The sequence below is a fragment of the Ranitomeya imitator genome, chromosome 5 (assembly GCF_032444005.1).
Source record: "Ranitomeya imitator isolate aRanImi1 chromosome 5, aRanImi1.pri, whole genome shotgun sequence".
In the NCBI taxonomy this organism is placed as follows: Eukaryota; Metazoa; Chordata; class Amphibia; order Anura; family Dendrobatidae; genus Ranitomeya; species Ranitomeya imitator.
The window spans coordinates 351,331,356-351,357,440 of record NC_091286.1 but is presented as its reverse complement, the minus strand read 5'-3'; the positions used below and the strand labels follow the sequence as shown (position 1 = coordinate 351,357,440).

The window sequence follows — 26,085 nt, the reverse complement described above, 5'->3', positions numbered from 1 at the left end:
TTAGGGCTAGGGTTAGGGTTTCGGTATGTGCATACGTATTCTGGTTCTCTGCGGATTTTTCCGCTGCGGATTTGATAAATCCGCAGTGCTAAACCGCTGCGGATTTATGGCGGATTTACCGCGTTTTTTTCTGCGCATTTCACTGCGGTTTTACAACTGCGATTTTCTATTGGAGCAGTTGTAAAACCGCTGCGGAATCCGCACAAAGAAGTGACATGCTGCGGAATGTAAACCGCTGCGTTTCCGTGCAGTTTTTCCGCAGCATGTGTACAGCGATTTTTGTTTCCCGTAGGTTTACATTGAACTGTAAACTCATGGGAAACTGCTGCGGATCTGCAGCGTTTTCCGCAGCGTGTGCACATACCTTTAGAATTAGGCTATGTGCCCACACTGCGGATTGGCCGCTGCGGATTCACAGCAGTGTTCCATCAGGTTTACAGTACCATGTAAACATATGAAAAACCAAATCCGCTGTGCCCATGGTGCGGAAAATACCGAGCGGAAACGCTGCGTTGTATTTTCCGCAGCATGTCAATTCTTTGTGCGGATTCCGCAGCGTTTTACACCTGTTCCTCAATAGGAATCCGCAGGTGAAATCCGCACAAAAAACACTGGAAATCCGCGGAAAATCCGCAGGTAAAACGCAGTGCCTTTTACCCGCGGATTTTTCAAAAATGGTGCGGAAATATCTCACACGAATCCGCAACGTGGGCACATAGCCTTAGGGTTAGGGTTGGAATTAGGGTTGTGGTTAGGGTTGTGATTAGGGTTATGGCTACAGTTGGGATTAGGGTTAGGGGTGTGTTGGGGTTAGTGTTGGAGGTAGAATTGAGGGGTTACCACTGTTTAGGCACATCAGGGGTCTCCAAACGCAACATGGCGCCACCATTGATTCCAGCCAATCTCGTATTCAAAAAGTCAAATGGTGCTCCCTCACTTCCGAGCCCTGACGTGTGCCCAAACAGTGGTTTACCCCCACATATGGGGTACCAGCATACTCAGGACAAACTGCGCAACAATTACTGGGGTCCAATTTCTCCTGTTACCCTTGTGAATCTAAAAAAATGCTTGCTAAAACATAATTTTTGAGGAAAGAAAAATGATTTTTTATTTTCACGGCTCTGCGTTGTAAACGTCTGTGAAGCACTTGGGGGTTCAAAGTGCTCACCACATATCTAGATAAGTTCCTTGGGGGGTCTAGTTTCTAAAATGGGGTCACTTGTGGGGGTTTCTACTGTTTAGGCACACCAGGGGCTCTGCAAACGCAACGTGACACCCGCAGACCATTCCATCAAAGTCTGCATTTCAAAAGTCACTACTTCCCTTCTGAGCCCCGACGTGTGCCCAAACAGTGGTTTACCCCCACTCATGGGGTATCAGCGTACTCAGGAGAAACTGGACAACAACTTTTTGGGTCCAATTTCTCCTGTAACCCTTGGGAAAATAAAAAATTCTGGGCTAAATAATTATTTTTTAGGAAAGAAAACGTATTTATTATTTTCACGGCTCTGCATTATAAACTTCTATGAAGCACTTGGGGGTTCAAAGTGCTCACCACACATCTAGATAAGTTCCTTTCGGGGTCTAGTTTCCAAAATGGGGTCACTTGTGGGGGGTTTCTACTGTTTAGGCACATCAGGGGCTCTGCAAACGCAACGTGACGCCCGCAGAGCATTCCATCAAAGTCTGCATTTCAATACGTCACTACTTCAATTCCAAGCCCCGGCATGTGCCCAAACAGTAGTTTACCCCCACATATGGGGTATCACCGTACTCAGGAGAAACTGGACAACAACTTTTGGGGTCCAATTTCTTCTGTAACCCTTGGGAAAATAAAAAATTCTGGGCTAAATAATTATTTTTGAGGAAAGAAAACGTATTTATTATTTTCATGGCTCTGCATTATAAACTTCTGTGAAGCACTTGGGGGTTCAAAGTCCTCACCACACATCTAGATTAGTTCCTTTGGGGGTCTAGTTTCCAAAATGGTGTCATTTCTGGGGGATCTCCAATGTTTAGGCACACAGGGGCTCTCCAAACGTGACATGGTGTCCGCTAATGATTGGAGCTAATTTTCCATTTAAAAAGCCAAATGGCATGCCATCCCTTCCGAGCCCTGCCATGCGCCCAAACAGTGGTTTATCCCCACATATGGGGTATCAGCGTACTCAGGACAAACTGGACAACAATATTTGTGGTCCAATTTCTCCTATTATCCTTGGCAAAATAGGAAATTCCAGGCTAAAAAATCATTTTTGAGGAAAGAAAAATTATTTTTTATTTTCATGGCTCTGCGTTATAAACTTCTGTGAAGCACCTGGGGGTTTAAAGTGCTCAATATGCATCTAGATAAGTTCCTTGGGGGGTCTAGTTTCCAAAATGGGGTCACTTGTGGGGGAGCTCCAATGTTTAGGCACACAGGGGCTCTCCAAACGCGACATGGTGTCCGATAACAATTGGAGCTAATTTTCCATTCAAAAAGTCAAATGGCGCGCCTTCCCTTCCGAGCCCTGCCGAGTGCCCAAACAGTGGTTTACCCCCACATGTGAGGTATCGACGTACTCGGGAGAAATTGCCCAACAAATTTTATGATCCATTTTATCCTACTGCCCATGTGAAAATGAAAAAATTGAGGCGAAAATAATTTTTTTGTGAAAAAAAAGTACTTTTTCATTTTTACAGATCAATTTCTGAAGCACCTGAGGGTTTAAAGTGCTCACTAGGCATCTAAATAAGTTCCTTGGGGGGTCTAGTTTCCAAAATGGGGTCACTTGTGGGGGAGCGCCAATGTTTAGGCACACAGGAGCTATCCAAACGCGACATGGTGTCCGCTAACGATGGAAATAATTTTTCATTCAAAAAGTCAAATGGCGCTCCTTCCCTTCCGAGCCTTACCATGTGCCCAAACAGTGGTTTACCCCCACATGTGAGGTATTGGTGTACTCAGGAGAAATTGCCCAACACATTTTAGGATCCATTTTATCCTGTTGCCCATGTGAAAATGAAAAAATTGAGGCTAAAAGAATTTTTTTGTGAAAAAAAAGTACTTTTTCATTTTTACGGATCAATTTGTGAAGTACCTGGGGGTTCAAAGTGCTCACTATGCATCTAGATAAGTTCCTTAGGGCGTCTAGTTTCCAAAATGGGGTCACTTGTGGGGGAGCTCCAATTTTTAGGCACACGGGGGCTCTCCAAACGGGACATGGTGTCCGCTAAAGAGTGGAGCCAATTTTTGATTCAAAAAGTCAAATGGCGCTCCTTCCCTTCCAAGCCCTGCCGTGCGCCCAAACAGTGGTTTACCCCCACATATGAGGTATCAGCGTACTCAGGACAAATTGGACAACAACTTTCGTGGTTCAGTTTCTCCTTTTACCATTGGGAAAATAAAAAAATTGTTGCTAAAAGATAATTTTTGTGACTAAAAAGTTAAATGTTCATTTTTTCCTTCCATGTTGCTTCTGCTGCTGTGAAGCACCTGAAGGGTTAATAAACTTCTTGAATGTGGTTTTGAGTACCTTGAGGGGTGCAGTTTTTAGAATGGTGTCACTTTTGGGTATTTTCAGCCATATAGACCCCTCAAACTGACTTCAAATGTGAGGTGGTCCCTAAAAAAAATGGTTTTTTAAATTTCGTTGTAAAAATGAGAAATCGCTGGTCAAATTTTAACCCTTATAACTTCCTAACAAAAAAAAATGTTGTTTCCAAAATTGTGCTGATGTAAAGTAAACATGTGGGAAATGTTATTTATTAACTATTTTGTGTCACATATCTCTCTGGTTTAACAGAATAAAAATTCAAAATGTGAAAATTGCAAAATTTTCAAAATTTTCGCCAAATTTCCGTTTTTATCACAAATAAACGCAGAATTTATTGACCTAAATTTACCACTAACATGAAGCCCAATATGTCACGAAAAAACAATCTCAGAACCGCTAGGATCCGTTGAAGCGTTCCTGAGTTATTACCTCATAAAGGGACACTGGTCAGAATTGCAAAAAACGGCAAGGTCTTTAAGGTCAAAATAGGCTGGGTCATGAAGGGGTTAAACATTACTTCAAGACAACTGAGATACCGCGTGACTATTCATACCATTAGGCACTATATTATTGTGCACACCCATAAGTGAAGGGAGGGAATGTACGGGTGCAGTCATGGGCTCAGAGAAATACAGTTATCGGTAAGAAATATATTTTTCTCTGACACCCATGACGGCACCACGGAGAGAATTGCAGAGATTGTACATTAGGGAGGGACCACTGCTTCCAGAACCCTTTTACTAAAGGTAAGGTCCGAAGAGGAAATAAGGTCCAGTCTATAGTGCTTATAGAATGTGGACAGTGAAGACCAGGTAGCAGCTCTACATATCTGATCAATTGAAGCTCCGGCCTTCTCCGCCCAAGATTTTGCTATTGCTCTCTAAGTGCGCCTTGATATTTCCCGGGACGGGTACCCCACTCGATGAGTATGACAGGCTGATGGCGTCCGTGATCCATCTTGCCAGGGTTCCCTTGGATGCTTTCTTTCCCTTCCGGGGACCATGAAAGCACACAAAAAGAGAGCCACCCTCCCTACCCTCTCTGTTGGCTTCTATGTAATGCATCAGGCACCTCCTAACATCCAATGTATGTAAGGACTCTTCCTCGATTTTAGGGTTAGGAAAAAAGGAGGAAAGAGATATCTCTTGTGTCCTATGGAATCGGGATGCTACTTTTGGGAGATACGCCGGATCAGTTTTTAGAACGACCCTATCATCCAGAAATTGAGTGAAAGGGGGGTTCACAGAGAGCCTGTATGTCACTAACTCTACGTGCAGAGGTGAGAGCGACAAGCAGGGAAGTTTTAAGGGATACGATATAACGGGATATCCCAAGGCTCAAAGGGAGGTTTAGTTAATGCTTTAAGGACCAAATTTAAATCCCACTGATGGGTAATTTTTACAGAGAGAGGCCTTGATCTACCGGCTGCCTTGAAGAACCTGGAAATCCACCGATTCCCTGCCAAATCATAGTTGAATAAAGCACCTAAAGCTGCTACAAGTTCAGGGTACTTATGGCCAGACCAATCTCCAATCCATTTTGCAGGAACTCTAAACTCTAGTATGGCTTTAAGAGGGACACCCTCCTCTATTTTGGCGCCTGAGGCTGAAAGGAATTTTTTCCATACTTTCCCGTATTGTTTGGTTGTAACGGGTTTTCTACTTTGTAGCAGTGTAGATACCAGCCCCGGAGAAAACCCTCTGTTTTCTAGTAGCTCCCTTTCAAATGCCAGGCTGTCAAGTGTAAACTTGCAACCTGCGGATGATGAACTGGGCCCTGGGAGAGGAGGTTTGGGAGGTCCGGTAGTACCTATGGGTCGGAGAAGGACATTCTCATCATCCAGATAAACCAAGGCCTCTTCGGCCAGAACGAGGCTATTAAGATTACGTGAGCCCCTTCCTCCCGAATCTTCCTCAGCACTGCCGGAATCAAAGCAATTGGGGGAAAGGCATATGCTAGTTGATGGTGCCAGGGAATCAGGAACGCATCTAGTGAAACAGGGCTCCCCAATGGTGTTATTGAGCAAAAGGTGTCCACTTTTTTGTTCAGATGGTCTATGTTTGGTACCCCCCATTTTCCTGAGATCTGGGTGAACACTGATTGATTTAGCTCCCATTCCCCTTGCTTCAGGCGGGAACGACTCAGGAAATCCGCTCTGTAGTTGTCCACCCCTTTCTATGAAGGCCTGATAAAGATTGAAGGTTGCCCTCGGCTATATGGAAGATCGATTTGGTTACCTCCAGACTCTGAGAACGGGTACCCCCTTGGTGATTTAGATACACTATCACCACTCTGTTGTCCGACATAATTCTGACATGGTGGGACCGAAGGGGACCCAGGAACTCCAATAGTTCCTTCATATTGGAGAATGTGTTTTTTTTTTTTTTTTTATAGATATGGCGGCCAAGCCCCCTGAACTAACAGGTCTCTCAGGTGTGCCCCCCACCCGCTGGGACTCACGTCTGTTGTTACCATTTGTGAGACCGGAGTTAAGGCCCCTTCACATTAAGCGACGCTGCAGCGATACCGACAATGATCCGGATCGCTGCAGCGTCGCTGTTTGGTCGCTGGAGAGCTGTCACACAGACAGCTCTCCAGCGACCAACGATGCCGGTAACCAGGGTAAACATCGGGTTACTAAGCGCAGGGCCGTGCTTAGTAACCCGATGTTTACCCTGGTTACCATCCTAAAAGTAAAAAAAACAAACACTACATACTTACCTAACGCTGTCTGTCCCCGGCGCTCTGCTTCTCTGCACTCCTCCTGTACTGGCTGTGAGCACAGCGGCCGGAAAGCAGAGCGGTGACATCACCGCTGTGCTTTCCGGCCGCTGTGCTCATAGTCAGTGCAGGAGGAGTGCAGAGAAGCTGAGCGCCGGGGACAGACAGCGTTAGGTAAGTATGTAGTGTTTGTTTTTTTTACTTTTAGGATGGTAACCAGGGTAAACATCGGGTTACTAAGCACGGCCCTGCGCTTAGTAACCCGATGTTTACCCTGGTTACCAGTGAAGACATCGCTGGATCGGTGTCACACACGCCGATCCAGAGATGTCCGCGGGAGATCCAGCGACGAAATAAAGTTCTGGACTTTCTTCAGCGACCAACGATCTCCCAGCAGGGGCCTGATCGTTGGTCGCTGTCACACATAACGATTTCCTTAACGATATCGTTGCTACGTCACAAAAAGCAACGATATCGTTAACAATATCGTTATGTGTGAAGGTACCTTAACCCACAGGACTCCTCGAGAAAGATTGTTTTGCGATGTCCACCAATCTAGTGACCGAATCGTGTTTGGAGATAATTTGAACAGACTTTCTAAATTCCCTTTTAGAGAGACTTCTTCTGACAAGATTTGCCATTGAAGGTCCCTCGAATGTAGTTGAGCCCATTGGACTGCCGGGATGTAAGCCGTCATGGATCCCAAGAGGGACATAGCTTGGCGGAGGGTTATGGAGGGGAGATGTTGCCTTCTGGATACTAGTCCTATGATGTTTTGGATTTTTTCCAATGGAAGACTGCATTCTTGTTTTAGAGTCCAGAGTAAGACCCAGATACTCCTGGATTTGGCACGGTAATAACCTGGATTTTTTTTTTACGTTCACCAACCAGCCCAGGTTTTCTAATGAGTGCATGATCGTCTCTAGCTGTCTTTAGCAGTGTTGGGGAGAAGCCGATTACCACAAAGTCGTCGAGGTATGGCACTATCAGGGTATCTTGTTCCCTCATGTGAGCCACTACCTTTGCAACTAATTTTGTGAAGATTCGTGGAGCTATAGCCAGCCCGAAGGGGAGGGCTGAGAATTGAAAATGGTATATCAACTCCCTGATGTAGACTGCTATCCTGAGGAATTTTTGGTGATCTTTGTGGATAGGGACGTGATAGTAGGCATCCTTCAGATCCAGGACTGCCATGAAACACAGTGGAAACAGCATTTTTATTGACGTTTTTATTGTTTCCATTTTGAATGACTGGACTTCTAAGAATTTGCTTAGACTTTTCAGATTTATGATAGTCCTGAAAGATCCGTCCAATTTCTTTCTCAGGAACAGAGGGGAGTAATATCTTTGCCCTCTTTCTTGTAGGGAAACCTCCAGAACTCCTTTGCTCACTAGTCCCATGACTTCTTTTTCTAATGCTAGTTTTTCTTTCTCTGAAGACCTCAGCGATGTCGTCATGAAGGAGGGATGAGGAAGTTTTTGAAATTTTAGCTTTAGTCACGATTTTCTTATATTCAAAATCCAAGGACTGCTGGTAATTTTCTCCCAGGCCGAGAGAAAGAGGGAGAGTCTTCCCCCACCTGGGGCAAGCATTCATTGGGTAGGCTTTTTGTTGTCATTAGGGTTCTTATTGAATATGAATCCCTTGTTTCGCTTGTCTTCCCACTTGTTTTTGTTTTTTCCCGGCTTCCTTCGGAAGAACCTCTTGCTCCGAAAGGGCCTCCTGTATGATAGAAAACCAAGGTAGGGGAATGATTTATTTTTATCACCCACCTTCTCTAAGATGTCGTCTAGAGTGGGCCCGAATAGGAATTCTCCCTCACAGGGGATGGTACACAATTTAGACTTTGTCTGGAGATCTCCCGGCCAACGTTTTAGCCAAAGGGCTCGTCTTGCGGCATTAGAAAATGCTGCTGACCTAGCAGATAGTCTGATCAAATCCGCAGAGGCATCTGCTAAGAAGGCAGCAGCTCCACGCATTACTGGTAAAGTATTTAACCCCTTTCTGACATGGGACGTACTATCCCGTCGAGGTGGGGTGGGCCCCCATGACCACGGACGGGATAGTACGTCCAGCGCGATCGGCGGCGCTCACGGGGGGAGCGCGGCCGGGTGTCAGCTGCCCCCGGCATATTAACCCCTGGCACACCGCGATCAAAGATGATCGCGATGTGCCGGCGGTGCAGGGAAGCATCGCGCAGGGAGGGGGCTCCCTGCGGGCTTCCCTGAGCCCCCCGCAGCAACGCGATGTGATCGCGTTGCTGCGAGGGTCTTACCTCCCTCCCTGCTTGTTCCAGGCCCGGAGCCAAGATGGCCGCGGATCCGGGTCCTGCAGGGAGGGAGGTGGCTTCACAGAGCCTGCTCAGAGCAGGCACTGTGAAGCAGCCTGCACTGCTATCAGATCGGTGATCTGACAGAGTGCTGTGCAAACTGTCAGATCACCGATCTGTGATGTCCCCCCCTGGGACAAAGTAAAAAAGTTTAAAAAAAAATTTCCAAATGTGTAAAGAAATTAAAAAAAAATATTCCTAAATAATGAAAAAAAAAAAAATAAAAAAAAAAAAATAATATATATATATATATATATATATAATTCCCATAAATACATTTTTATCTAAATAAATTTAAAAAGAACAATAAAAGGACATATATTTAGTATCGCCGCGTCCGTAACGGCCCGACCTATAAAACTGGCCCACTAGTTAACCCCTTCAGTAAACACCGTAAGGAAAAAAAAAAACGAGGCAAAAAAACGACGCTTTATTATCATACCGCCGAACAAAAAGTGGAATAACACGCGATCAAAAGGACAGATATAAATAACCATGGTACCGCTGAAAGCGTTATCTTGTCCCGCAAAAAACGAGCCGCCATACAGCATCATCAGCAAAAAAAAAAAAAGTTATAGTCCTGAGAATAAAGCGATGCCAAAATAATTATTTTTTCTATAAAATAGTTTTTATCGTATAAAAGCGCCAAACATAAAAAAATGATATAAATGAGGTGTCGCTGTAATCGTACTGACCCGAAGAATAAAACTGCTTTATCAATTTTACCAAACGCGGAACGGTATAAACGCCTCCCCCAAAAGAAATTCATGAATAGCTGGTTTTTGGTCATTCTGTCTCACAAAAATCGGAATAAAAAGCGATCAAAAAATGTCACGTGCCCGAAAATGTTACCAATAAAAACGTCAACTCGTCCCGCAAAACACAAGACCTCACATGACTCTGTGGACCAAAATATGGAAAAATTATAGCTCTCAAAATGTGGTAACGCAAAAAATATTTTTTGCAATAAAAAGCGTCTTTCAGTGTGTGACGGCTGCCAATCATAAAAATCCGCTAAAAAACCTGCTATAAAAGTAAATCAAACCCCCCTTCATCACCCCCTTAGTTAGGGAAAAATTAAAAAAATGTATTTATTTCCATTTTCCCATTAGGGCTAGGGTTAGGGCTAGGGTTAGGGCTAAAGTTACAGTTAGGGTTTAGATTACATTTACAGTTGGGAATAGGGTTGGGATTAGGGTTAGGGGTGTGTCAGGGTTAGAGGTGTGGTTAGGGTTACCGTTGGAATTAGGGTTAGGGGAGTGTTTGGATTAGGGTTTCAGTTATAATTGGGGGGTTTCCACTGTTTAGGCACATCAGGGGCTCTCCAAAAGCGACATGGCGTCCGATCTCAATTCCAGCCAATTCTGCGTTGAAAAAGTAAAACCGTGCTTCTTCCCTTCCGAGCTCGCCCGTGTGCCCAAACAGGGGTTTACCCCAACATATGGGGTATCAGCGTACTCAGGACAAATAGGACAACAACTGTTGGGGTCCAATTTCTCCTGTTACCCTTGGGAAAATACAAAACTGGGGGCTAAAAAATAATTTTTGTAGGAAAAAAAAGATTTTTTATTTTTACGGCTCTGCGTTACAAACTGTAGTGAAACACTTGGTGGGTTAAAGTGCTCACCACACCTCTAGATAAGTTCCTTAGGGGGTCTACTTTCCAAAATGGTGTCACTTGTGGGGGGTTTCAATGTTTAGGCACATCAGGGGCTCTCCAAACGAAACATGGCGTCCCATCTCAATTCCAGTCAATTTTGCATTGAAAAGTCAAATGGCGCTCCTTCGCTTCCCAGCTGTGCCATGCGCCCAAACAGTGGTTTACCCCCACATATGGGGTATCGGTGTATTTAGGACAAATTGTACAACAACGTTTGGGGTCCATTTTCTCCTGTTACCCTTGGTAAAATAAAACAAATTGGAGCGGAATTAAATTTTTTGTGAAAAAAAGTTAAATGTTCATTTTTATTTAAACATTACAAAAATTCCTGTGAAGCACCAGAAGGGTTAATAAACTTCTTGAATGTGGTTTTGAGCACCTTGAGGGGTGCAGTTTTTAGATTGGTGTCACACTTGGGTATTTTCTATCATATAGACCCCTCAAAATGACTTCAAATAAGATGTGGTCCCTAAAAAAAAAAAAAATGGTGTTGTAGAAATGAGAAATTGCTGGTCAACTTTTAACCCTTATAACTCCCTAACAAAAAAAAATTTTGGTTCCAAAATTGTGCTGATGTAAAGTAGACATGTGGGAAATGTTACTTATTAAGTATTTTGTGTGACATATCCCTGTGATTTAATTGCATAAAAATTCAAAGTTGGAAAATTGCGCAATTTTCATAATTTTCGCCAAATTTCCGTTTTTTTCACAAATAAACGCAGGTACTATCAAAGAATTTTTCCATTGTCACGAAGTACAATATGTCACGAGAAAACAATGTCCGATTCACTGGGATCCGTTGAAGCGTTCCAGAGTTATAACCTCATAAAGGGACAGTGGTCAGAATTGTAAAAATTGGCCCGGTCATTAACGTGCAAACCACCCTTGGGGGTAAAGGGGTTAAGATTGAGTCACGAGATTACCTGTTTTTAAGCTGGATTTCTAATTGGTCTAACCATACCATTAGGGAGCGGGACGTACATGCGGCAGCGACCGCCGGTTTTAGACCTCCACCAGCTGCCTCCCATGAACTTTTGAGGAAAGCATCTGCCTGCCTTGTCCATTGGGTCTTTCAAGACCCCCATGTCCTCAAATGGAAGGGCATATTTTTTGGATGCCTTAGCGATGGCAACATCTAGCTTAGGCGCCTTTTCCAAAAAGGAACAAGATTGGTCATCAAACGGATATTTCCTTTTAGGTGTAAGTAGTGCATTCCTTATAGGTTTTTTCCATTCCTTCTTAATGCCTGGATTTTCTCATTTAGAGGAAAGGCCCTTCACTTTTTTGGGTCGAGACCTCTAAACATTATATCCTGAACCGATCTTTTCGGATGAGGGTCTGTTAGCCCCATAGTGCTCCTGTTTTAACAAGACTGTCCGTTTCCTCTACAGGAAAGGATGATGGATGATGATTGATGATGAAGAATTAGACTTATCCGAATCCACATTTTCCACCGATTCGCTGGAGTCAGGAGTCAGGAGTCAGGGATCTGTGCCTGGTCATCCTTCGCTTTTTTCCCCTCTCTAAAGGATCTAAAGGTATCTTCTACCTGGTCTCTGATCAGGTTTTTAAGGTCTGCTGCGAACCCAGGAAGCTCTTCGGACAATGTCTGTTGAATGCAAACACTGCAAAGTCTCTTTTCCCACGAAGATAGAAGATCCTCTCTACACAGAGCATAGATCTTATGCTTAGATTTGCCTGTGCTTTTCTTCCCCTATAGCAAGAAAACACAAATATAGGCCCTCACTATCACTAGCTTTCACGGAGATCACTTACCATCTTATGGACCCATAAATATCGGATGGGGACGATCCGTGTCTGTTATCGGTTGGTCCCTTGTGCAGTACACTGTACTGGACTCCTTGCTGTGCAGTGATCCAGAGCGTCCCTTGCCGGTAGTATCCTGGTGTCGTCGCTTCTGCTGCTGCTGCAGTGGTGGCGGCGGCGACGATGCCCTGGATAGGGAAGATGCCTGCTCTGCGTCGCTCATGGCTGGCGACCGCTGGTTGATCTCCATTGGAAGCGTTTGCACCCAGGTGTGCCTTTGTTAAATAGTGGTGGATGGCGCCATCTTGCCTGCCCGCGCATTGCACAATCCATATGCAAGATTGCGCTCATAATCCCGCGCAGTTCGTTCAGGGCCCGCGAGTGAGCAGAAAGTGACAATCACGGCGCGCATGAGCGGTGCATCGACTGGCCGCGCGTGCGCAGAATCCCCGCGCCGTGCGAAAACTCACCTGATCTTACGCATGCGCAGATGGGGATCCACGATGGCGCTGCGCATCGCCGCATGCTGCTGGATTCCCGGAACCCCGGGGAACTTAAGCCCGCAGACTGACGCTAGAGGAGCAGAGTATTGGCTCCTATCCATAGAGGGACCCCCCTTGGATACCACTGCTGCTGTTTTACCTTACCTAGAGAGGTGGCCGCGATCCATGCCACCTCTCTCCGTGCACCCTAGAGGCCCACTAGCCCCAGCGGTGGCGCCTCGGGTCACCACACCAGCCGAGGCAGGGGGACCCCCGCTGCCTGAATCGGACTGATTTGCCCCGGAATTCCCACAACAGTCTTTTTCTGAGGTGAGTCTGTAGGTCTCCCATCAAGGACAGGAAACCAACTGATGCGGGAGAGAGGTACCGCCTTTTTATCTGTAGGTTTCCTGTCCTTGGTGGGCGGATCCCCTCTCTCCGTGGTGCCGTCATGGGGGTCAGAGAAAATAATTTCTATGGATCAGATTTAACATCTTCAATGATGCAAAGACGACAAGGGATCAAGAATCCTTTGTGGACCACAATAAGGACTTGTGCACACGTTGCTGATTTGGCAAGTTTCTACCATGCAGATTTGCTTGCAAAACCTGAAGCAATCCTGATGCCAGCAAAGTAATTTAGAAACCTCAAGTGTCATGCACACAATACTTGTGACTTGCAGATTTGGTGCAGAAAATAATTTGCAGCATGTCAATTTTCTGTGCGCTTTCGCACCGTTGTTCCTGCCAAAAAATGCAGAAATGGTGCAGAAATTTCTGCGTCCATTTACTCAACATGTGCACATTTACTAAGGGTACTTTCCCACGTTCAGTAAATGCTGCGGGTTGAACGCTGCATACATCCGCAGCGTCCAACCCGCTGTGGCCAGATGTTACAGCATAGTGGATGGGATTTCAAGAAATCCCATCTCCACTATGCGTGCAAGGATGCCTCCGGCTTACCTGCGGAGACGGACATGCAGGGCGTCTTTCCAGACTGCAGCATATCTATTTATCTTGCGGAGACACTCAGTCTCCACAAGATAAATATCACCCGTACATGATTCCACACAGTTCAATGAACACATGCTGTATCACCTGCGTTCAAAAGTTGGCAGCACTTTGGACGGAGCGGACATGTGCTGCGTCCAGAGTGCTGCCAATTACTGACTGTGGGGATGTAGCCTAAGAATTTGGCAGAACCAAATAGCACCAATGACTTTCGGTAATATTGGCTGTCTTCATTTAAATCATCTTTACTAATGCTTATAACAATTTTGTAAGAGAAAAAAATTGAATTAGCCCAATTTTCTGCCAATTGTCAGCACCTTTTCATCACATGAAATTGCAGCAGATGCCGACTGAATGCAGGCAACACAGGTCCAGATCATGGTAACTGCAGAGATCCATTGCCATTTTACTATATTATAACCTTTGCAGATCAACCACAAGTCGGTAACATGAATCTAATCAGTCACAATATGGTCACATCAGTACCACGATTTCTGGTCACAGAGCACACAATGACAAGCTGCGATTTGCCTCCAACCTGGCTGCAATTTAACAACCAATAAACAGCCTTTATAATAATAATAGCAGAACCAGCACAGACATATCACAAATGTTTTTGAAGCTGTGCAACCAAAGTTGAAGGGTAGAAGACGCCTAAAATCGCACCAAAATAAAAACGACTAGTAAATTTAACTGGATTGTCCAGTGAAAAAACAGAGGTAACACCTGTCCCCAGGATTGGCAATTACTTCTTTGGCAAATCGACGTGGATTTAACTTTTATTCCCATTAGAATGAAGAAGCATAAGCATGTACGACCCTCCATCCATTCATTAACTATACAGCTGCCAAGCTCTGTGGAGAGTAAATGGTGCGGCCGGTCAGACGTCCAGGTACACTGTTAATCAGTGTATATGTGATAAAGTTTTGTCCAATGAAAACAAGTATTAGTGGACTTCAGTTTTTCTATGATTTAAGAGGTTGTACTAGATTTGGACAAATCAGCCTCAGACACCTGTAAAGCCCACAATGCACATTAAACCAGAGCTCCCCAGCCTGTGGCTCGGGAGCTTATAATGTGTGTATCGTGGCAGTGTCAATTTAAAGGGAACCTGTCACCCCCAAAATCGAAGGTGAGCTAAACGCACCAGCATCAAAGTACTGCAGTGCGCAGGGCCTCTCTGACCTTCCCAGGCGCCTGCGCACTGCAGTACTTTGCTCTGCACTCAACAGGGCAAAATACGCCTGCGCCGGAGCATGAATACAAAAAGAGGACGTCATCATAAGATGGGAGGCCCCGGACCAGACCGCAACGCAGCGGAACCGCCCCTGGGTGAGTATAATCTAACCTTTTTCTCATCTTTTCGGGTACATTGGGGGCTTATCTACAGCATTCTAGAATGCTATAGATAAGCCCCTGATGCTGGTGGGCTTAGCTCACCTTCGATTTTGGGGGTGACAGGTTCCCTTTAACCCCTTCATGACCCAGCCTATTTTGACCTTAAAGACCTTGCCGTTTTTTGCAATTCTGACCAGTGTCTCTTTATGAGGTAATAACTCAGGAACGCTTCAATGGATCCTAGCGGTTCTGAGATTGTTTTTTCGTGACATATTGGGCTTCATGTTAGTGGTAAATTTAGGTCAATAAATTCTGCGTTTATTTGTGATAAAAACGGAAATTTGGCGAAAATTTTGAAAATTTCGCAATTTTCACATTTTTAATTTTTATTCTGTTAAACCAGAGAGTTATGTGACACAAAATAGTTAATAAATAACATTTCCCACATGTCTACTTTACATCAGCACAATTTTGGAAACAAAATTTTTTTTTTTGCTAGGAAGTTATAAGGGTTAAAATTTGACCAGCGATTTCTCATTTTTACAACGAAATTTACAAAACCATTTTTTTTAGGGACCACCTCACATTTGAAGTCGGTTTGAGGGGTCTATATGGCTGAAAATACCCAAAAGTGACACCATTCTAAAAACTGCACCCCTCAAGGTGCACAAAACCACATTCAAGAAGTTTATTAACCCTTCAGGTGCTTCACAGCAGCAGAAGCAAAATGGAAGGAAAAAATGAACATTTAACTTTTTAGTCACAAAAATGATTTTTCAGCAACAATTTTTTTATTTTCCCAATGGTAAAAGGAGAAACTGAACCACGAAAGTTGTTGTCCAATTTGTCCTGAGTACGCTGATACCTCATATGTGGGGGTAAACCACTGTTTGGGCGCACGGCAGGGCTTGAAAGGGAAGGAGCGCCATTTGACTTTTTGAATGAAAAATTGGCTGCACTCTTTAGCGGACACCATGTCACGTTTGGAGAGCCCCCGTGTGCCTAAAAATTGGAGCTCCCCACAAGTGACCCCATTTTGGAAACTAGACGCCCCAAGGAACTTATCTACATGCATAGTGAGCCCTTTAACCCCCCAGGTGCTTCACAAATTGATCCGTAAAAATGAAAAAGTACTTTTTTTTTTTCACAAAAAAATTCTTTTACCCTCAATTTTTTCATTTTCACATGGACAACAGGATAAAATGGATCCTAAAATTTGTTGGGCAATTTCTCCTGAGTACATTGATACCTCATATGTGGAGGTAAACCACTGTTTGGGCACATGGTAAGGCTCGGAAGGGAAGGAGCGCCATTTGACTTTTTGAATGAAAAATTATCTCCATCGTTAGCGGACACCATGTCGCATTTGGAGAGACCCTGTGTGCCTAAACATTGGAGCTCCCCCACAAGTGACCCCATTTTGGAAACTGGACCCCCCAAGGAATTTATCTAGATGCCTAGTGAGCACTTTAAACCCTCAGGTGCTTCACAAATTGATCCGTAAAAATGAAAAAGTACTTTTTTTTCACACAAAATTTATTTTCGCCTCAATTTTTTCATTTTCACATGGGCAATAGGATAAAATGGATCCTAAAATTTGTTGAGCAATTTCTCCCGAGTACGCCGATACCTCATATGTGGGGGTAAACCACTGTTTGGGCACACGGCAGGGCTCGGAAGGGAAGGCGCGCCTTTTGACTTTTTGAATGGAAAATTAGCTCCAATTGTTAGCGGACACCATGTCGCGTTTGGAGAGCCCCTGTGTGCCTATGCATTGGAGCTCCCCCACAAGTGACCCCATTTTGGAAACTAGACCCCCCAAGGAACTTATCTAGATGCATATTGAGCACTTTAAACCCCCAGGTGCTTCACAGAAGTTTATAACGCAGAGCCATGAAAATAAACAATAATTTTTCTTTCCTCAAAAATGATTTTTTAGCCTGGAATTTCCTATTTTGCCAATGGTAATAGGAGAAATTGGACCACAAATGTTGTTGTCCAGTTTGTCCTGAGTACGCTGATACCCCATGTGTGGGGGTAAACCACTGTTTGGGCGCACGTCGGGGCTCCGAAGGGAAGTAGTGACTTTTGAAATGCAGACTTTGATGGAATGGTCTGCGGACGTCACGTTGCGTTTGCAGAGCCCCTGGTGTGCCTAAACAGTAGAAACCCCCCACAAGTGACCCCATTTTAGAAACTAGACCCCGCAAGGAACTTATCTAGATATGTGGTGAGCACTTTGAACTCCCAAGTGTTTCACAGACGTTTACAACGCAGAGCCGTGAAAATAAAAAATAATTTTTCTTTCCTCAAAAATTATGTTTTAGCAAGCATTTTTTTATTTTCACAAGGGTAACAGGAGAAATTGGACCCCAGTAATTGTTGCGCAGTTTGTCCTGAGTATGCTGGTACCCCATATGTGGGGGTAAACCACTGTTTGGGCGCACGTCGGGGCTCGGAAGTGAGGGAGCACCATTTGACTTTATGAATACAAGATAGGCTGGAATCAATGGTGGCGCCATGTTGCGTTTGGAGACCCCTGATGTGCCTAAACAGTGGAAACCCCTCAATTCTACCTCCAACACTAACCCCAACACACCCCTAACCCTAATCCCAACTGTAGCCATAACCCTAGTCACACCCCTAACCACAACCCTAATTCCAACCCTAACCCTAAGGCTATGTGCCCACGTTGCGGATTCGTGTGAGATTTTTCAGCATCATTTTTGAAAAATCCGCGGGTTAAGGGCACTGCGTTTTACCTGCGGATTTACCGTGGATTTCCAGTGTTTTTTGTGCGGATTTCACCTGTGGATTCCTATTGAGGAACAGGTGTAAAACGCTGCGGAATCCGCACAAAGAATTGATATGCTGCGGAAAATACAACGCAGCATTTCCGCGTGGTATTTTCCGCACCATGGGCACAGCGGATTTGGTTTTCCATATGTTTACATGGAACTGCAAACCTGATGGAACACTGCTGCGAATCCGCAGCGGCCAATCCGCTGCAGATCCGCAGCAAAATCCGCACCGTGTGCACATAGCCTAATTCTAAAGGTATGTGCACATGCTGCGGAAAACGCTGCGGATCCGCAGCAGTTTCCCATGAGTTTACAGTTCAATGTAAACCTATGGGAAACAAAAATCGCTGTACACATGCTGCGGAAAAACTGCACGGAAACGCAGCGGTTTACATTCCACAGCATGTCACTTCTTTCTGCGGATTCCGCAGCGGTTTTACAACTGCTCCAATAGAAAATCGCAGTTGTAAAACCGCAGTGAAATGCACAGAAAAACCGCGGTAAATCCGCGATAAATCCACAGCGGTTTAGCACTGCGGATTTATCAAATCCGCAGCGGAAAAATCCGCAGAGGAACAGAATACGTGTGCACATACCGAAACCCTAACCCTACCCCTACCCCTACCCTAACCTTAGTGTAAAAAAAAAAAATTCTTTATTTTTTTAATGTCCCTACCTATGGGGGTGACAAAGGGGGGGGGGGGTCATTTACTATTTTTTTTTATTTTGATCACTGAGATATAACCTCAGTGATCAAAACTCACTTTGGAACGAATCTGCCGGCCGATTCGGCGGGCGCACTGCACATGCGCCCGCCATTTTGGAAGATGGCGGCGCCCAGGAAAGAAGACGGACGGATCCCGGAAGGTAAGTATAAGGAGGGGGGGAGATCAGGGCACGGGGGGAGCGTCGGAACCCTGGGGGGGGGTGGATCGGAGCATAGGGGGGTGGATCGGAACACGGGGGGGTGGATTGGAGCACGGGGTGGGGGATCGCTGTGCAGGGGGGTGGATCGGAGCTCGGGGGGGATCGCTGTGCGGGGGGGTGATCGGAGTGCGGGGGGGTTTGATTGGAGCACGGGGGGAGCGGACAGGAGGACGGGGGAGCGGAGCACAGGACGGAGGGGAGCGGACCACAGAATGGGGGGGGGGGGGCGATCGGTGGGGTGGGGGCACATCAGTGTTTCCAGCCATGGCCAATGATATTGCAGCATCGGCCATGGCTGGATTGTAATATTTCACCAGTTTTTTAGGTGAAATATTACAAATCGCTCTGATTGGCAGTTTCACTTTCAACAGCCAATCAGAGCGATCGTAGCCACGGGGGGGTGAAGCCACCCCCCCCCTGGGCTAAACTACCACTCCCCCTGTCCCTGCAGGCCGGGTGAAATTGGAGTTAACCCTTTCACCCGGCCTGCAGGGACGCGATCTTTCTGTGACACAGCATATGCGTCACAGGTCGGATTGGCACCGACTTTCATGACGCATACGCTGTGTCACAGGTCGGGAAGGGGTTAATGAATTATCACCAAGATAGCTAAAGGCTCCTATACACATGAAATTCAAGTCAGCTGAACCCACCGATATCCACAGGTTCAGCTAACATAATATGACTGATGGACGGGAGAGAATCCGACAGCATTGTTCTACCTGGGATAAGCCATTGTTCACCAGACAGCCATCTAGTGTGTATGGACAGCGTAACAGCGATGAAGTGCAGGCATCCAGATAGTGACTTATGTGAGTAGCCCTATACAGAAGAGCAGATATAAATACACATTAGCCTAATATCGGCCAACCCGCCAATAACAACTGGTTCAGTAGAGTAATTTGTATGAGGCGCCCAACTGATGGTCAGGAGATATGTTAATCACGAAAGTCAGATTTCAGACTGCTGTTCGCTTTATTCTCTGAGAGTTAAAGGGAACCTGTCACCCCGTTTTTTCAGATTGAGATATACTGTTAAATAGGGCCTGCGCTGTGCGTTACTATAGTGCATGTAGTGTACCCTGATTCCCCACCTATGCTGCGCAATACATTACCAAAGTCGCCGTTTTCACCTGTCAATCAGGCTGGTCTGGTCAGGTGGGCGTGGTGACATCGCTCTTTTCTTCCCCAGCTTTCCGTTGGTGGCGTAGTGGTGTGCACATGTCGCAGTGACGATTCCACTGCGCGCACGTGAAGAAGCAGCGCGCGATCTGCGCCATTACCCCGTCATCGGTGGGGGCGGCCATCTTCCTGGGGCCGCGCGTGCGCAGATGGAGTGCTCTGCTGCACGGGGCTTCAGGAAAATGGCCGCGGGATGCCGCGCGTGCGCAGAAGAGATCGCGGCGGCCATTTTCCCAAAGCCGAGATGCAAACTCGGCTTTGGGAAAATGGCCGCCGCGATCTCTTCTGCGCACGCGCGGCATCCCGCAGCCATTTTCCTGAAGCCCCGTGCAGCAGAGTACTCCATCTGCGCACGCGCGGCCCCAGGAAGATGGCCGCCCCCACCGATGACAGGGGGTAATAGCGCAGATCACGCGCTGCTTCTTCACGTGCGCGCAGTAGAATCGTCACTGCAACATGCGCACACCACTACGCCACCAACGGAAAGCTGGGGAAGAAAAAAGCGATGTCACCACGCCCACCTGACCAGACTAGCCTGATTGACAGGTGAAAACGGCGACTTTGGTAATGTATTGCGCAGCATAGGTGGGGAATCAGGGTACACTACATACACTATAGTAACGCACAGCGCAGGCCCTATTTAACAGTATTTTTATCTCAATCTGAAAAAACGGGGTGACAGGTTCCCTTTAAGAAGCAGCTGGAAGAAATGTATGCTGATGACTCAGAGAACACAGGAGCCCTCGTCTGAGCAAGTCTCATGTATGGGAGAGATGGCTGAAGCAGAACGATTGACAGCAGCATCAATTGGCTGACATTCCCCTCTTCTCCTTATATACTGCCCCTATTGGAGAAACCATCAGATTTGACTTAAGGTACCGTCACACTCAGCGACGCTGCAGCGATATAGACAACGAGCCGATCGCTGGAGCGTCGCTGTTTATGTCGCTGTAGAGACGTCAAACACAATTACTCCAGAATGATGCAGGAGCGATCCAGTGACGTAATGGCGACTCACTTATCGTTCTCGCTGGTTGTTAGCTCCATGTAAAACATTGCTGGCATCGTTGCTTTTGATGTCAAACATGACGATACACGCCAACCTGACGACCAAATAAAGTTCTGGACTTCTAGCTCCGACCAGCAATGGCACAGCGGGATCCAGATCGCTGCTGCATGTCAAACACTCTACGAGATCACTATCCAGGACGCTGCAACGTCACGGATCGTTGTCGTTCTCGTTGTAAAGTTGCTCAGTGTGACGTACCTTTACAGTACTATCACTATGCTGATGACGCCCAATTATATGCATTGTCTCCCGACATCACCCATGCATTAATACAAAATTGGTTCGAACATATAGTTACATAGTTATTAAGGTTGAAGGAAGACTATATGTCTATCTAGTTCAACCCATAGCCTAACCTAACATGCCCTAACATGTTGATCCAGAGGAAGGCAAAAAAAACCCATGTGGCAAAGAGTAAGCTTCACATTGGGGAAAAAAATTCCTTCCCGACTCCACATACGGCAATCAGACTAGTTCCCTGGATCAACGCCCTATCAAGGAATCTAGTATATATACCCTGCAACATTATACTTTTCAAGAAAGTTATCCAATCCCCTCTTAAATTTAAGTAATGAATCACTCATTACAACATCATACGGCAGAGAGTTCCATAGTCTCACTGCTCTTACAGTAAAGAATCCGCGTCTGTTATTATGCTTAAACCTTTTTTCCTCCAACCGCAGAGGATGCCCCTTTGTCCCTGTTTCAGGTCTATGATTAAAAAGATCATCAGAAAGGTCTTTGTACTGTCCCCTCATATATTTATACATTAAAATAAGATCACCCCTTAGTCTTCGTTTTTCCAAACTAAATAGCCCCAAGTGTAATAACCTATCTTGGTATTACAGACCCCCCAGTCCTCTAATAACCTTGGTCGCTCTTCTCTGCACCCGCTCCAGTTCACCTATGTCTTTCTTGTACACCGGAGACCAGAACTGTGCACAGTATTCTAAGTGTGGTCGAACAAGTGACTTGTATAGAGGTAAAATTATGTTCTCCTCATGAGCATCTATGCCTCTTTTAATGCATCCCATTATTTTATTTGCCTTTGTAGCAGCTGCCTGACACTGGCCACTGAATTTAAGTTTGTCATCCACCCATACACCCAGGTCTTTTTCATTGACGGTTTTGCCCAGAGTTTTAGAATTAAGCACAATTATACATCTTATTACTTCTACCCAAGTGCATGACCTTACATTTATCCCCATTAAAGCTCATTTGCCATTTATCAGCCCAAGCTTCTAGTTTACATAAATCATCCTGTAATATAAAATTGGCCTCCCCTGTATTGATTACCCTGCAGAGTTTAGTGTCATCTGCAAATATTGAAATTCTACTCTGAATGCCCCCTACAAGGTCATTAATAAATATGTTAAAAAGAAGAGGGCCCAATACTGACCCCTGTGGTACCCCACTGCTAACCACGACCCAGTCCGAGAGTGCTCCATTAATAACCACCCTTTGTTTCCTATCCCTGAGCCAGCTCTCAACCCACTTGCACATATTTTCCCCTATCCCCATTATTCTCATTTTATGTATCAACCTTTTGTGTGGCACCGTATCAAAAGCTTTTGAAAAGTCCATATACACTACATCCACTGGGTTCCCTTGGTCCAATCCGGAACTTACCTCTTCATAGAAACATGCTCCCTAGCAGCATGCCCACTGTCTTGGGGAGGTCACTATTGATTCAAATCTTTCCTTTGCCCCCCTACATCCTAACACTCGCTCATGTCACCTACACCGCAAAATTTATAGAATTCAAGCTTTTCTTACCTTTAACTCTGCAAAAACTCTAACTGTTGCTCTTATCCATTCTCATCTGGAGTTTTGCAACTCTCTACTGATCTGTCTCCATCTTACCAAACTCTCCACTCGATGCTGAATGTAGTAGCTAGGATCATATTCTTTGCCAACAGCTACACTGATGCCTCCACCCTGTGCCAGTCTGGCTGCCCATCCGCTGCGCAGCTCAAAATAACTATCACTCTCACCCACAAAGCACTCTCCTCCCTCATCTCTCACTGTACTACCATACCCTCCATTCTGCGAATGACCCAAGACTAAAATCCTCAATAACCCAAACCTCCCATTCCCGTCTCCAAGTCTTCTCACATGCTGAGCCAACTAGTTGGAATGCACTACCCAGGACAAATCAATTAATCCTCAACACCCACAGGTTTCAGGGAAGGGGCCTAAAAATGCATTTTTTTACCATTCTCCTTTCATGTCCCCCTATTTCCTCATAGTTTGCAAGCAGGACCCTCACTCCTCTTGGTATCAGCTTTTCTGTTAAGTCCCCTCCGAAATGTAAAGTGCTGTGGAATATGTTGATCTACCAATAAATATGATAATGTATGATGAGGAAGGCTATTGTTGAATTTCAGCCACTTTACAGTGAACAGATGATCACAAAGGGTCCTTTGACGATACGTTTAGTGGCCCTGCCGAAGCGTACGTCCGACCCCCCACATGAAGCACTGACCGGGTGCCTGAAAACAATGTGAAGCCCCTTACACAGAGAAACCAGTATTCCCTGAAACTGCTTGTAGGCCAATATTGCAGACCTGCAGCTCCTGGTGGGCTCCTCACTTTAGGACCACCAGTTTCCTGGAGAGGGGATGCTCCCCCATACATAAGCTTGCACGGTATATAATATTAGTGGGGTCTGTCAGAAACTGTGCTGTGGATAAGAAAGGAGGGGGTCTGTGTATAAATTATGACTCAATTATGTCCATTCAGGACACTGAGAAAGCCGCACTACACATGTCGTCACACAGATTTCCCATAGGCTTATCCCTGGGAGAGGAACCCGTCACTCCCGCCTACAACACAATGAGTATGCCACGTGCAGTCACCGTCAGCGGCACGGGCTCCGCCATGAGGCCAGTTCTGGGGCGGCGGGCCCGGTGCGGGGCCGAGCCGGTGACTGACGCGGGCTGTGAGTGCCGGAGGCTCGGTGTGAGGCGGCTCAGCTCCGGAGTCAGCCCCGCCCCCTCAGCGTCTGCTTCCAGGCCTCAGGCCCCGCCTCCCGCCGCACAACATCCATGACGTCTCTTATTTCCCACACACAAGCATGGATTATTTCACCCCACGGTCACGACACAGGGTCAGGTCACCTCACAACTGACAGTCCGTGAGAGCCCCCTTCCCCGGGGCAGCACGCCGAGCCCTGTCCCGTCACCACACACCTTTCCTACCGTGCACTATACAGCAATGACAAGTCCAAAAAATGCGGGAAATTCAATTTTATTTCACTGTGCGAAAAAATAAGGTAATAAAAACTTTTCGTCAGCAGTGGGAGACTCACCAAATTCTGGTAAGTCCGGGGGTGCTCCTCTCCGGTCCAGTCCACCCTCCTCGGCAGGAGCTGCAATGGAAGGACACAGTGAGGGTCTGTGAGGGTCTCCGCGGCGCCCACGTCCCGGTCACCTCACAGAAAGCCCCATATAGTCGTATCATTAGCTGACGAGATTCCTGGCTGCTCGGTGCCGCCGCCGCCTCAGCACAGCCGCGCTCCTCGCTGCTCTGTGGGGGGCTCACCCGGCCGGGGAGCGCCCCCCGAGCCTCACACGGTGACACAGCAAGGCAGACACCCTGCTGCCCCCCGAAATAGCCACGACGCCCCCGATAAGTGGTGCCAGGCACCGGGGGGAGCGGGAGGTGCAGCCGCACGCAGGTCGGTGCCATGTACAGTATTCTCCCGCTGTGTGACGAGTATTGGCCCCGTGTGATAGTAGGGGGCGACGCTGCGATATCGGGGGGCTTCAGGACAGAAGTAGCCCCGGATTCTGGGGGGCCAGCCCCGAACCCCACCCCCATCCCTGCCCCCCGCTCACCTCCTTCTTCTCCACTTCTCGGATAAGGACCTGGAAAGAGAGAGCAGAAGGTCACTCACCGCCCCACGTCCCGAGCCCCCTCATGCCTCACATTGGGGGGCTGCCATGTAAGTGCACCCACCCCCTTCTGGTGGGCCAGCTCATACCTGGGCTGCCTCCTGGCAGGGTCCATCTTCCAGGAATCTGGCAACGAGGAAATAGAGCTCTGCAAGACACAGAAAGAGAGGGTCAGGGCACAGGCAGACCGCACCGCTGCCCCCGGGGGGTGCATCCATACTGATTGTTTATTGGGGGCAGGGAGGGGGCACGTACCGGATCCGAGCTCGGTGCTGTGCTGGCTGCTGGAGGAGGACATGTTGGGGTTGTTGGGTATCCCCCTCCTCCTCCTCCCGCTACCGCCGCCGGAGCGGATCCCCGGGCCCTGCCCCTGGAGCTGTCAGGGTCTGGAGCAGGAAGGAGAAAGAGAAGCCTCCGCTCTCCACCATGCACTGCCAGGCGGAGGGAGGAGGAAACAACAAGCCAGAGAGAGATCGGCGCTCACCGCCTGTGGTATCCTTCCGCCTAGCACTGAGGAAGGCAAGAAAAAAAGTCCGCCTCTCCTACCAAGCTGTGCAGAACTTCCACATTCCTGGAAACCCCCTGAGTGGGTGAACACTTCACAGAGCACACTCTCCTGCTGCCTATTGTTTGCGATGATGCTTTTAGAAACAAAAAAATCTCAGACACCTATGATTTTTAAGGGAAAATTGAAAAACATAAAATCAATCGTAAAGATTTTGTCAAAATATATGCCTACAATTCTGAAGAAATGTAGCAATGTGTGAGCGACATTTACTGTGAACTGTAATCAGAAGAACTATACCAATGCGTGAGCGACATTTACCGTGAACTGTAATCAGAAGAACTATACCAATGCGTGAGCGACATTTACCGTGAACGGTAATCAGAAGGACTATACCAATGCATGAGTGACATTTACCGTGAACGGTAATCAGAAGAACTATACCAATGCGTGAGCGACATTTACCATGAACAGTAATCAGAAGAACTATACCAATGCGTGAGCGACATTTACTGTGAACTGTAATCAGAAGAACTATACCAATGCGTGAGCGACATTTACCGTGAACTGTAATCAGAAGGACTATACCAATGCATGAGCGACATTTACCGTGAACGGTAATCCGAAGGACTATACCAATGCATGAGCGACATTTACCGTGAACGGTAATCAGAAGAACTATACAAATGCGTGAGCAACATTTACCATGAACAGTAATCAGAAGAACTATACCAATGCGTGAGCGACATTTACTGTGAACTGTAATCAGAAGAACTATACCAATGCATGAGCGACATTTACCGTGAACTGTAATCAGAAGGACTATACCAATGCATGAGCGACATTTACCGTGAACTGTAAT

General features: G+C 46.5%; 1 protein-coding gene across 2 annotated transcripts in view; it reads right to left on the bottom strand.

Annotated features, from left to right (window-relative positions):
• PHIP (pleckstrin homology domain interacting protein) overlaps window positions 1-25,166 on the bottom strand; it is a 298,049-nt gene extending 272,883 nt beyond the window's left edge. For both annotated transcript variants that reach the window (XM_069726464.1, XM_069726465.1), the window contains exons 1-4: window positions 24,974-25,166; window positions 24,808-24,866; window positions 24,662-24,691; window positions 24,133-24,192 (exon numbers count right to left, since the gene is read on the bottom strand). In XM_069726464.1, the coding sequence (XP_069582565.1) occupies window positions 24,133-24,192; window positions 24,662-24,691; window positions 24,808-24,866; window positions 24,974-25,016 (192 nt within the window). In that variant the 5' untranslated portion in view covers window positions 25,017-25,166. The remainder of the gene's footprint in view (window positions 1-24,132; window positions 24,193-24,661; window positions 24,692-24,807; window positions 24,867-24,973) is intronic.
• Between the last annotated feature and the right edge of the window lie 919 nt (window positions 25,167-26,085).